Source organism: Carassius auratus, chromosome 22 (assembly GCF_003368295.1).
Source record: "Carassius auratus strain Wakin chromosome 22, ASM336829v1, whole genome shotgun sequence".
Taxonomy (NCBI): Eukaryota; Metazoa; Chordata; class Actinopteri; order Cypriniformes; family Cyprinidae; genus Carassius; species Carassius auratus.
In genome coordinates, this window is record NC_039264.1 from 6,536,614 (window position 1) to 6,551,195 (window position 14,582).

General features: G+C 37.5%; 1 protein-coding gene and 1 long non-coding RNA gene across 2 annotated transcripts in view; one reads left to right on the forward strand and one right to left on the reverse strand.

Moving 5' to 3' along the window:
• Window positions 1-1,538: 1,538 nt before the first annotated feature.
• On the reverse strand, window positions 1,539-6,276 carry LOC113039540 (uncharacterized). The gene is made up of 2 exons (XR_003275036.1): window positions 5,820-6,276; window positions 1,539-1,672 (listed from the first exon to the last, which is right to left on the reverse strand). It is a non-coding gene; the product is annotated as an uncharacterized LOC113039540 (long non-coding RNA).
• Window positions 6,277-14,151: 7,875 nt separating this feature from the next.
• Window positions 14,152-14,582, forward strand: part of LOC113039524 (titin-like) — a 38,211-nt gene continuing 37,780 nt past the window's right edge. Inside the window, exon 1 of the mRNA XM_026197421.1 lies at window positions 14,152-14,372. Coding sequence (XP_026053206.1) covers window positions 14,321-14,372 — 52 coding nt within the window. The 5' untranslated portion in view covers window positions 14,152-14,320. The remainder of the gene's footprint in view (window positions 14,373-14,582) is intronic.

The following is a 14,582-nucleotide window of genomic DNA, read 5'->3' on the forward strand; positions in this document are numbered from 1 at the left end:
CGCCTTGCATCGCATTGCGCTGGGTGTCTGATAGGGTCCCTTGTCTCAGGACCGGGACAAGGAACCAGATGAGCCCTCTGCACAATCTGACTTTGCTGCAGCCTGGAATTGAACTACTGGTTTCGTCTGGTCAGAGGAGAACTGGCCCCCCAACTGAGCCTGGTTCCTCCCAAGGTTTTTTTCTCCATTCTGTCACTGATGGAGTTTCAGTTCCTTGCCGCTGTCGCCTCTGGCTTGCTTAGTTGAGGTCACTTCATCTACAGCGATATTGTTTTCTTGATTGCAAATAAATGCACAGATACTATTTAAATTGAACTGAGATGATGACTGAATCACTGAATTCAATGACGAAAATGTAACATTTAGTAAAAATTATGAATTATTTTTTTACAATTTAAGGCCTAAAGGCAAAATCACATTTCTTGAAAGCTGTCCTATGTGATCGTGAACAGAACACATTTGACCGCTCGGTTAAAAGCGAATTTAAAAATCCTGCATAATAATAGCTGCTCCCAGATGCGTGAAAATAATTTACACTAGTGAACACTAAAATTGGGGGATCGCGAATATCCCCACAGAAATATCAATATCAACCAATTCAGCACCACCGCCATGGACAGCACCTCGCAATGACACACGTAAGAAGGTATGCAAGTAACCTCCTAAGGCAGTGGTTCTGAAACCTCTCTATAAAGGACCTCCAGCAGTGCACATTTTGTTTGTCTCCCTACATCTGACACACCGGCTGCGTGTCTAATATGCCTACTCACCTACTATATAGTAGGAAAAAAAAAAAAAAGAGTATGTGAAGAAAGAAGTACGTCCGACACCTCAGTATTCATAAAACAGTAGGCGAGAAATCCTACTGCTTCAGCCCAGATTCTGCAGTGTTCATCGATGGATACTTTTCAATCCCGGGATGCCACGCGAGAGGATACGTCGTCATCGATCGTGAAGGAGAGCAGTGATGAGGGTGTTTACAAATATGAGTATTATAAACCAAAACACGGTTCCCGTATGTTAAAACCATATTTGTTGAGCTACTGGAAAGTAAACTGTGTATTTGTTAAGGTGTAAAGATGCTAGCCAGTAACATTACAGTATATTTGTAAAAAAAAAAAAAAAAAATCATAAGTAATAAGTACAACGAACAGCAGAGCTCCTGAAAGCACATGTACTTCTCCAAAGTGGATTTACATTAAGTGTGCTATTATGTAGAATTCACTGTTGTCAACACCGCTTTAGATTAATGTAAATCATATAATTTAATCTACATAGAGTAAACAAGTTATCTATTATATTTGACCATTAGTATTGTTGATAAATTGAGGGACATTTGTGTTAGATAAAAAGTGAGTTAACACAACATGTAAATGCAGTATATCACAGATAAATCACAGAGACGGCCTCTTGTCTGGATGTTACAGGAACAGATGAGACACACGTGTGTTTATCTGCTGCAGAGAGACTGATGAAGGAATGATGCCATCAAAGACTCTCAGTGAGTACACTACAGTCATCAATAAAACATCTTTAAATCTTAAGTTGTAGTGTATTTTAATTACTGTAATTTCAAACTTATATTACAGCACTTTTCTGATTCTTTATTGCTGTACATTTGATGCAGATCTTTTGTGGTTGAGCAGGTGACAGCAGCATCTGAGGAAAAAACCTGAAACCAAAATATAAAGTAAGATCATTCAAACAACAGTCAATAAAACCGGAGTTTCAGAAGCTTCAAAATAGGGCTGGGTGATATATCTAACGATATGATCATGCGCACCTAGTCAGTAAAAGACAGAGCCATAGATCACTGACAAGCTATGCAATATCGCATTCATTATCCCCGATGAATCGCCTTCATTAATTAATGCAATATTGTGTAGCTTGTCAGTGATCTACGGCTCTGTCTTTTACTGACTAAGTGCGCATGATCATATCGTTAGATATCGCCCAGCCCTACTTCTTAAGCATCATCCAATAATGTCATGAAGAATCTGAAAGTCAGGCTCCATTGACTGATACTGTATGAACACAAACCAGCAGGAGAAACTTGACCAAAATCACCTTGTGTGTTTGGACAAGGGATTGAACAGAATGAAGGCAAGTCATTAATGACTGAATTTATATGTTTAGATGAACTAACCCTTTAAAGCCCCAAATAAAAACTGTATGAAATGTATGCATGCATGCATTAATATTATAGTAGCACCTTGAAGAAAAAAGCTTTAAGAAATAGGCAGCTTGTTGAGCATTTGTGCCCAAGACACAATCAAAACAAAAATCACATATGTATTATTTTGTCAGACACTTTTATCTGAAGTGACTTACAGTGCTGTTATTACAGGGACCTCAATCCCTCTGGAGTCACCTGGAGTAAAGACACATCGCTGGAGATTGATCCAGCAACCTTCTGCTCACCAGTTCAGTTCACTACAACACAGAAGTAATGAAGCTATGTCAAATTAACACACAATTGTAAAATATGAAATTAAATTTAGCATTAAATAGAATGTTGACAACATGAGATGTTTGGAGCAGACACAGCAGCAGTCAGATCGTCCCGCACATGTTCTCCTGCTCGTGTTCACGGTTGTGTGTTTCAGGGTCTTCATCATGGTCTTCCTCATCCTCTCTGTGCACTCCGACAAGGACTCGATGTCCCTCTGTCATCATGATCAGATTCAGTCTGACTGCAGCAGTGAGGGATGTGATGGACAGATGTGGGTTCACCATCTGTAAACCATCAAAAACAGAACAATGTTTGAATAAACTTTGTTTCGTGTTGTTGATGTGTATTTAGTTATTGTGATGGTTATTTTTTATTTATTCTTTTACTCATTTATTCATGTCTCCTGTTGTTGTCAGTAAATAAATTATAGCCTAATTGTTTCATTAACACATGCATTCATTCATTACTTGACTGAATATTGAAATGTATTCATCTTGGCTGCATTTGTCTAGTGTGAAGTCATGCGCAGTTATGGCATATGAAACAAACTTATTACAATTTGTTTGTTTTACAAAAAATATAGGGATGCACGATAATATCGGCACAACATCGGTATCGGCCGATAAAAGCTTAAAATGACCATCATTGGTATCGGCCGATATGAATATTTCTGCCGATGAGCCAAACCGATATTCTCCAAGTGAATTAATTGACCTGTTTTTCAGGTGTGAATGTCTGTCTACATTTGTAAAATAATACATTTATGGTAGAATCAGTACAGAAGAGATACATGGATTTCTCTTCAGTAAAATTAAAGTTTAAAAATATCAGGCGAAAATGTTTATATATATATCGGTATCAGTATCGGCATCGGCCAAAATTATTTTGAAAATATCGGCATATCGAATATCCGCCAAAATCCAATATCGTGCATCTCTAAAAAAAATATATAATTATTAGTCACCATTTATCATTATTATTGTTCCTAAGTATTAGGGTGGGCTACAATTTCTGCTTTCTGAGTAGGGCTGGGCGATATATCGAACGATATGATCATGCGCATCTAATCAGTAAAGCTGCTTCCGTGATCACCGCTAAAATTGCCATCACCTGCTTATAATTGGAGTGGCATTTAATAGACAGAGCCGAAGATCGCTGACAAGCCACGCCATATCGCGTTCATTATCGCAGATGAATCGCCTTCGATATGAACGCGATATGGCGTGGCTTGTCAGCGATCTACGGCTCTGTCTATCAGAGGTGGGACTTTCAACTCACAAGCAAGTCTTCAAGTCATATTCAAGTCCTCAAAGGGTTAAAGCTAAAGAGATAATTAAGTGACTAATTAAATGATTGTGCATTAGTGATGAACATCTGCTGTTAACAATCAACATCACTGAAGTAAAGAGAAACACAAGAACTACAACTGAATTTAGCCACAGCCTTTAACTGAAAAAAAAAGTAAAAGAAAAAAAAACACCATGCCACCATAATTGTGGTCAAGGTTTGCTTTAAGTAGTGTCTTGACCCTTTTACTAATTCAAACCAATTTGATTCAAAACAATTGCAATATTGTTTTCGCAACAAACATGTATGCATTGCTGAGTCAAACCTTGCAGTAACAGATAATCTTATGCTTTTTCTGCTTATAACTCATGATGACTGAACATCGTGAAATTGTGTTTATCTTTGGATAGTAGACTGACACTCAGCTATTACTGAACTGAAGTAAAAAAAAAAATCTAAATGTTGAAAGACACAAAAGGAGACAATCAGTTCAGGTTTCTAGACAAACACACTTATCATACGATCCTCAACAGTGGTGACAATTTTTCATACTGCAGTGCATGACGGGAGTTTTTACTAAGGTTTTACCCAGCATGCAACATTTTGTTGATTGTCACCACTGTTGAGAGTCATATGCTGGTTCTTGATGTCTGTGTGTGTCTACAGAGTATAGTTTTTTCAAATTTTGTATGCACTTAGTAGATTTAAAATTCACTTTAATTTTTTTCCATAGTGTTGATTTACTGGGTTGATTATGCTAAACTTAAATAGAGCTAATGTTAATTTGATTGTAATCTGACCACCTATCACATACAGATTAATTTCTTCTCTCTGCTTTACAGCACCTCATGCAATGCTACATAAAGAGATCTAACATAACAGTCAAGGGTCAAGAGCCCCACTAAAGCACACGCTGATCTCCATTATGGTTGCATCACTTTAACCAATAAAACATCAACATATGATCCTCTGTAATTCTCAAGAACAGCAGGTGTTCATCATTAATGCACAATCATCATTTAATTAGTCACTTAATTATCTCATTAACTTTAACCCTTTGAGGACTTGGGATATGACTTGAAGACTTGCAAGTCCCAACTCTGGTAAAAGCTGAATGTCAGTCAACAATCCACAGAAGACTATCTCATGATGTTCAGTCATCATGAGTTATAAGCAGAAAAAGCATAAGATTATCGGTCATTACAAGGTTGGATTCAGCAATGCATACATGTTTGTAGTGAAAACAATATTGAAATTGTTTTGAATCAAATTTCTTTGAATTAGTAAAAGGGTCAAGAGACTACCTAAAGCAAACCTTGACCACAATTATGGTGACATAGTGTTTTTTTTTTCAGTTGAAGGCTGTGGCTAAATTCAGTTGTAGTTCTTGTGTTTCTCTTTACTTCAGTGATGTTGATTGTTAACAGCAGAAGTTCATCACTAATGTACAATCATCATTTAATTAGTCACTTAATGATCTGATTAACTTTAACCCTTTGAGGACTTGGATATGACTTGAAGACTTGCTTGTGACTTGAAAGTCCCACCTCTGCTGTCTATTAAACGCCACTCCAATTATAAGCAGGTGATGGAGATTTTAGCGGTGATCACGGAAGCAGCTTTACTGATTAGATGCGCATGATCATATCGTTAGATATATCGCCCAGCCCTATTTCTGAGGTAATCTTAATTTCTTCTTATTGAAATTAAGTACCTACTCATTGAATAGGTCATTCGGACGCAGCCACCAGTTAGAGTTTTTTTTTTCTTGGAATTGCAGGGGGAAAAGAATAAGAAATGTGAGATATAAATTCAGAACAGCCAAAAAAAAATTATATATATATATATATATATATATATATATATAAAATTGTGGGATACAAGTTCAGAAATGCGATGCGAGAATTTGGCATTTTGAGATATCCATAACAAAACTGAATTGTGAGGAAAAAGTCACAAATACCTTTATTTATCCGAAAACAGGCTTCCATTAACTTGTACACATGGAATAAGAATTTCGTTCTCAGTTTTAAAAGCACAAGCATAGATGTAATAATTAAATCAGTCCTCGGCCTCTGACCTGCTCAGAATGCGCTGTCACATGCCAGGACCCACGCCGGAGGCACCTTCACCCGGACATCGCCTTCCAGTCCCTACATCCATCGAGGGTCCCGCCGGAATTTCCACCACAACAGTTCAACAGCAGTACAGTCCATCTGGTCCAGCTCTCGTCGCCCTCCACGCTCCACCAACCGGGCTGTCGACCACAACGTGTTAGCCCGCCTAGCTCCGTCGGCTAGCACCACCATCAGCTGGGACAACACTTCACTCAATCTCGCTCTGCTCAACATCCGCTCACTGACAGGCAAGGAACATCTTATCCAGGACATTATCTCCGATCGTAAGTTAGACTTTCTTTGTATAACCGAGACATGGCAACAACCCAACGACTTTTCTCAGCTGAATAGATCCACTCCTATTGGGTTTGTTTACTTCGGTCAACCCCGTGGCTCTGGCCGGGGAGGAGGTCTTTTTTCTTTTTTTTTTTATGGCTGTTGGCAAACCAACTTAACGGTGCATTACCGCCATCGACTGGGCTGGAGTGTGAATCAGGAGATATTGGATCTAAATAATAAAAAAATAAATAATTAAATCCTACTGGCTAAGTCTGTCTCTCTAAGAAACTTATTAACAAGTTGATAAATGTTACTGGATGCTTTCCCTAATAAACCTTGCATTGTAAAATTATTCTGATTGACGCTTCTGAGAGACTGAAAAAGCTGTTTCCTTCTTGGCTGTACTTTGTGCACTGAAATAAAATGTTGAATGAATGAATGAATGCTTTATTTCGAACATAAAAATAAAAACAAGTAACAAAAGAAAGTAAACTGAAAATAAAAACACAAACAAACCAAACAATTAATGATAATAATGTTCTACAGTTTCTAAATGACTGCAATATTGGCAGTTCCCTGTTGGATGTTTCCCTATTATCTTCAATGAAGAATTGAGCCCAATGTGTCCTATTCTTAACAGTGTAATTATACTTTCTTCTCTTCTACTCCTACACTCTGTCCTTCCTATATCCACTTCTGGTTGTATATTATATAAATGCCTTCCTTTATCTTCATCCACCCAATACTCCTGCCATTTTGATCTTGCATATGCTATAATGAATGTTTTAGTTTCAGATTTACTATATGGAACTTGTAATATTCTATTGTGTTTCAGTGTTTGTTTTGCAAGTTTATCAACCTCCTCATTCCCTTTACTCCAACATGTGCAGGTACCCAGAGAAACCTGATTTTTAAATCCTTTGCATTTAACTTATGCAAAACCATACAAATTTTATGAATTATATTATTTCTTATAGATTTCCCAGTTTTCGCGCTTTCTAAAGCTGAATGTACTCACGATATTTTACCATAAGAAGTGGAAAACCCTGAATCAACAAACAGAACTAACAATTATTGCTACATGTGTGACTGCATCATATAATAACTTAATTAATAATATTGATAGTTCATCGTCTAGCTGACTACGTCTTGTATTATTATTATTATTTTTATTTTTTCTAAAATCCTGTCAAATGTGCACAAACTACTAGCTACTACTAAATATTGTAGAAACATAATTTTCTGTAAAATTGCTTTGTAACGATTTGTTTTGTAAAAAGCGCTATACAAATAAACTTGAATTGAAAGTTTCGCTGGTGTCTGTGCCCGTCTCCAGCTAGTTTGAATCTGCCGTTTGCTTGTTGTCTGGCCCCACTCCAACCATCATAGCTACTGTCTACCGCCCCCCTAAACTGATTAGTGTATTTTTAAATGATGTCAGCAACATATTACTTTTCCAACACACTGTAAAAGGACATATTCTGGAGTTAATCTGCTGCTCTGGTGTCATCCCTTCTGATCTTACAGCTGATGAACTCCCTATAACTGACCACTTTCTCCTCTCGTTTACTGTGAAACTCACTCTATTCATATCTAAAATACCACGTCTTATTTCATTTCAGAATATAAAAAATATCAACTTCAAGTATTCACTCCTTCTGCCTCTCTGACACTCACAATCTATCCACCACTGATGATCTCGTCTCTCATTACAACACTGGACTATTATAATTCCCTTGCTCCGTTAAAAACCAAAACTGAAATGAAAAGCCAAAGCCAAAACTCGTAAAAGCCAAAGGTCGGCAACTTGAACGCCTCTGCAGAAAAACTGGTCTCACTATTCACAAGGAAATGTACAATAACCGTATCTTACGTTATAGGGACTCCATTGCTAGGACCAAAACCCACCAGTACTCTAGTTTAATCAATGCCAATAAAGAAAACTCAGTCATTGTTTTCCCTACTTATCAATATCACCCAACCCCAGGACTCCCCCCCCCCACCAATTGTATACAACCTCCTTCTGCAACTCCATAATGCCCTTCTTTACTGAAAAAATTAAAAACATCCACCAGCACCTTGAAACAATCCCTCACCTAAACATCTCATTCTCTCCCTTTAACCATTCTTCTGTATTGTCTTTCAGAAAAAAGGTACTTCTACTTTTTAAGTACTTGAGTACAATTATAAGTTGTACTTTTTTACTTTTACTCAAGTATGATTTTGACCAGATACTTGTACTTTTAATTTCAGTGAAATTGTCACTAAATATTTGTTCACTTGAGTAAATTTTTTGAGTACTTTTTACACCTCTGCTCTGAAGTCTGTGGCCTCAGGCTGACTGAAGGCCGCTGAAGCGGGAACAAACGGCTCGAAACAACACAGGGCTAGAAATACAGTTTGAGAGAAATAATACAACATTGAACCGATTTTAATGTTATATTCTGAAAAAAAAAAAAAAGTAATTTAAATGGTTTTGTGAATTTATACTAACGTTAACTGTCTGATGTAAATCTCTCAAAAAATCAGCTCGCATAGCACCTGAGCGGGAATAAACAAAACAACTTCATGCTAGAAATACAGATAATACACACACACACACACAAAAAAAAAAAAAAAAAAAAATATATATATATATATATATATATATATATATATATATACAGAGGTGGAGAGTCCAGGGGTCAGAAAGTAAAAGTCCTGCCACATTTTTGTTCCACCCATGAACTCAGCAGCTGATTTCACCAGAGGAGGAAACAAGTCATTCCTTCCAAGTCACAAACTAGTCTCAACTCAAATCCCAAGTCCTCAAAGAGTTAAAGTCAATGAGATAATTAAGAGACTAATTAAATGATGATTGTGCATTGGTGATGAACACCTGCTGTTATTGGGCGTTACAGAGGATCAGATGCTGATGTTTTATTGGTTAAAATTATGCCACCATCATGGAGATCAGTGTTTGCTTCAGTTGGGCTCTTGACCTTTGGTTTCTTATGTTAGATATTTCTCTGTAAAAGTACATGTGCTGTTATAAAACAGTGTGATCAGTGCTGTGCAGAAAACCGTTACTAGCCGGTTTTACATGATTAAGTAATTATTAGGCATCAGCCTGTTTATTTCCAAAACAATTTTATGTATTTATTATTAACAAATGTTCAGTTTTTAAATAACCTACCTTGTGGAACCGTTGGTTTAATCACTATAATGAATACATTTCCTTATGTATGTAATAAATATACATTTTTCGAAATCTTTTCCTAATAAGACGCACAGACATCATGACCCAGCATATGAATCTCAACAATGGTGACAATCAACAAAACGCTTCAAGCTGAAGTGCATGCTGGGTAACACCATAGTAAAAACTCTGATTATGCACTGTAGCATGAATAATTATTGTAACCACTGTTGAGGATCATATGAGAAAAGCTCATGTCTAAAATCCCGAGCCTGTACAATTTTTTCCCCCAATATTTAAGCATTACAATAATATTTGTTTAATAGGACTTTTTTTGTAGTTCAGTAATTGCTGAACATAATTTAACAAACCAAAGAGAGACACCTTCATGAAGTTAATTAAAATGTTTTAGATGAAAAAAGGGCAATTAAATTTTCTACTTCAAGCTTTTAATTCAGCAATGTGTTAATGTTTACTACTTAACACAACCGCAAGTGTTTAAAAGCAAATTACTTTGAATTATTAAAAGGGTCAAGAGCCCAACTAAAGCAAACACTGATCTCCATGATGGTGGCATAATTTTAACCAATAAAACATCAACATCTGATCCTCTGTAATTCTCAAGAACAGCAGATGTTAATCATTAATGCACAATCATCATTTAATTAGTCTCTTAATTATCTCATTGACTTTAACTCTTTGAGGACTTGGGATTTGAGTTGAGACTAGTTTGTGACTTGGAAGGAATGACTTGTTTCCTCCTCTGGTGAAATCAGCTGCTGAGTTCATGGGTGGAGCAAAAATGTGGCAGGACTTTTACTTTCTGACCCCTGGACTCTCCACCTCTGTATATATATATACATACACACACCTTTACAAAAATTAACAAAAAATTACAATATCAAACAACGTTCAATGTTCTTGTAAACATGTTTTTTTCAAAACAGTTTTATGATGTATTTACACTTAACCTTTATCTGAGCTAAATCCAATTTACCGGACACTGCCAGCCAGTAGCCCCACTGCAGAACACAAGCTTTCTCTCCTGTCAGCGCGCCCGCCCCAAATTCAAACAACAATTGTTGTTAAGTGGCGGGAGGGGTAAGACCAGTGAGTCGATTCCGAAAGAATTCGATTCAAGGGAGTCAAGAATTGCAAGTCTTGTGTGAATCAGCTCTAAATGCGAGGCCTGGAATGTCAGTGTGTAATTACTGTTCATTAGCGAATAGTGTGGATTTTATTTCATTAATTTCTCTCAAATTTTTTGATTCTGTTCAAAAGACTCGTTTAGACTCATTCAGTTCGGACTAGCCTATATATTTAAAATGACTGTAGCCTACGATTAATTTATAACTGATAAACACCCGAAAAAAGCACTTGCTCCCTTAATTGTGATATTAACCAATAGTAAGCCTACATAAGAAAAAAAAAAAACATGATTGTACTCACTATTCATAAATTAACAATGGTACACTAACCATAGTTTTTTGTGGTAGACGGATAGACTATAGCCCCTTTCACACTGCCATTCCGGCAAATACAGGGGTAAAGTGTTCCTGTAATTGTTCCCTGGTCGCTATTTGGCACTTTCACACTGATGACCCGGTATATGTGCGTGCTTTCACACACAACGCTTGAAGATCCCGTAAGGACACGTGACATCAGCGCGTGACATGTAATGTAGTAGTAGACAACGCTTGGCACGTTATACTTTAACTGAAGCAAGCAAACGATCTCGGCGTCAGCGCGGAAAGTGAGGAACTAACTGATCTCTGCTTCATTACAGTTTGCACATATGTTTTCGTCGCGAATGTTGATCTTCCTTCAAAACAGCTGGTAAAAGAGTCGCGCGATAACGCGCGTCATCACTTCGATACGGAATTAGATCTGGCTTTTGTTCACACAGTGCTCGTTCCGGATCGATTACCGCAATGTTACTAGGTCCCCGACCCGGGTTCAATTCGGTAATCAATTCCGGGACGTGGTTGCTTTCACACAGAAGGCGACCAGGCAATGTTACGGGAATATTGCGGGTCCGACGTGCAGTGTGAAAGGGGCTTATATGTAGTAAAACTGCCATTTAGCAGTAAAGCTGCCAAAAAATAAAATAATAAAAAAATAAATAAACACGTATACACTTTTACTATAATATAAAAAGTGGTTAAGTTTTTATGAGGACTGATGTACTGGAAATCTCTGAACACGTCCAGAGTGTGTGATCAGATATTATCTTTGTCCGGAAATATGTGCATCTCAAGTGTATACGGGACTCGGCACACGCAGGGGCGTCGCACCTGTGGGGGATGTGGGGGTTTTAACACCCACACTTCTCCCGGTGAGAGGGTTCGACACCCGCACATTTTCTGCAGTTTTTCCGCAGTTTTGCACAAACGCCTTACTACAGTCGTTCCTCCGTTTCTCTGACCACTCTGTGTCTGCGCTCGCCGCGGCTGCCTCCCCTCCCCCCCTCTCAAACTTGACACCGGCTTTGAGTGTGATCGGCTGATGATTGGCTGTTCTGCCTTAAGTCCCGCCTCTCTTGGGGTGTTATCGGTCAGCTCGTGCTGAGGAGGCGGGAACTTATGGTTATTTACATCTCCCTTTTCCAGGTACTTTGAATGAGTGTTTATGCTTTAGAGGTTTTTAAATAAGCTTGATATGTGATATGTTTTCGGTATTATATTTAGATTTTTAGACTAATTAGGCTAATTGTTATTATTGGGATATTGTTTGCATACCTGTTGAAGAACTATGAAATTAAAGTGTAGATTATTTGAATGTTTAAAAACAGTAAATTGTTACATTATTTATACCACCAGAGAAAAAGCTTTGTGTGGGCGTTTTTTTCTCTCCTTTTCTGATTTTTTTTTTCCTTTTTTTTTTTTTTTTTTTTTTTTTTTAAATGTAGGATTATTTTTTTCCCAGCCAAACGCTGCAAGCCGGAAATCCCGCACAGTGCCAGGGAACTTTAAGCCCTGCATTTTGTACCCCTTGGTCAATGTGTTCATCATTTTTATTTTATAAACAAACCACATCCATCCCCCACACTTTTGAAAAGCTTGCTACGCCCCTGGGCACACGTGCCTGGAAAATTTTTGTAAATGGGTCGTAGGCTACACCTTGAGTTTCACTGAAATTTTCCATGTCAGATTTGTCCAGGACAGTCCTCTTTTCACGCAGTTTTACGTACTAATTTGTTCCAGACAGAAACAGTGAGTCATCTCTGTTTCTCATTCGCTTTTGTGTAATCATAACAGCTGCATTTCGACTGCAAGATCCAACATTTGCAAGTTGCAAGTTAACATTTAGACCAAGAAATTTTTTTAAATGCTCTTTACAGAGTTGGCAGTCACCCACTAAGCAAAGTTATGTCCAAAAGATGTATTTTCTACGTACGTTGCGTACGTTAAACAGACGTCCACTGAGGAGCCAGAATGAAAGTTTTTATGACATCTGTTTTGGATGCGTTCTGCACGTCTGATATAGATGCTCATGTAACCTCAAGGTTAAACACTAGTTTAAATGTGCTCAATGTTTCTATTTGTAATTGCAAAGCAACTCACAAACGGAGTGTGTTTGTCCAAAAATCATGAAAATAAAAGAAACTTTGCTCACACCTTTGGACACTTTAGCATCTGTAATTCACACATATTTGGATTGTGAGATAAACCTCTGTAAATTATCAGTAAGAGCTTCTGTAGATGTCTGACAGGAAAGGTCAAAGGGTCTCATATTTCTGTGATTAAGGGCAGCGCAGTGTCTCAGTTGGAAACACTGGCTCCTCACAGCAAGAAGATCCTGGATTGAATCCTGAGCCAAAGAGTCTTTCCTTCAGGTTTGGTTTCTTTCACAATCCAAAGATGTGTGAATTACAGATGCTAAGATGTCTAAAGGTGTGAGCAAAGTTTTGTTTATTTTCATGATTTTTGGACAAACCCACACGGTCTGTGAGTGGATTTGCAATTACAAAAGGAAAATACAGCTCTGGAAAAAATTAAGAGACCACTTAACACGGATTTCTCTATGTTAAGTGGTCTCTTAATTTTTTCCAGAGCTGTATGTCCACATTTGAGCACATTTAAACTAGTGTTTAACCTTGAGGTTCCATGAGCATCTATATCAGACGTGCAGAACACATCTAAAACAGACATAATAAAAACTTTCATTCTGGCTCCTTAGTGCAAGTGCACCCGGCTGCAGCCTACAGATCGAGGCAGGGCTGCACCTGAGCAGTTTTACAAAGCCTTCATTATAATGCAGTTGTTTATTGTTAACTTGACTTACTATGTCTGATTTATTGAATCACGGGATGTTAGCTGCTGCAAGTTTAATCTTCTGGACTAGTCGAATTCACAAATAAATAATTGGGACATTCTAAAATGCTTAATGTGAAAGTACATGGCCTTATGCATTAAAACAATGTTTTAAAAAGACCAAACTCAGTAAACAAATTATTATTAAAGCATTTCTGTTCACAGGCAAGCAGATATGAGCATAGAATATGAACACAAAGCATTTAGCATTTAATTTCCTCCATAACCTGCTTGTATGTAAATAGAATGCGTTATTAAAAATGTTTACTGAGTTAAGCATAAATCCACATTAAACATAGAATGTCCCGAATCATTCCTGCTGATTGAAGAGAATCGGGTCAATGGTCACAAAATGGATATTGGAGAAGATACCAATTTAATATAAATGGATGATACATGCACGTGCCACCCCGCCCCAGGTGCAGCCCCGCCTCGATCTGCAGGCAAGGACGTCTTTTCAACGTATGCCTCTAGTGGCAAAGACGTAGAAAAGACATATTTTGGACATTACATTGCTTAGTGGGAAACAACACATCTCTAGAGTTTGCATACTAAAGTCACACTACGTAATCGCTCTGCATTGCGAAAGGGAGCATCCTAAATGATTACTTTCACTTTAACAAAGGCGTCTCCTTTAGTGATACTACAGATACGTTATTGAATCTGCATTTAGTTGTGTTGGAAAAGTTTGAAAATGAAGCATGTTTCAAATCTGCTGTCTTTGCTCATGGATTTTCTCGTGTACGGTAAGACATGTTTTATGTCTCTATTTCGGTCAGCGATAAAAAAAGATTGTGAGGAAGCTTTTATCAGCTCTTGAATTTATGTTAAAGATTAAATTAATTTATTATTTTTATTTGGCTAGGCTATTGTAAGGCTTTTATCTGTTGCAGTTTCTCTTCTGGTCAACAAACACACACACACACACAAACACACACACACAAAAAGGACAAACC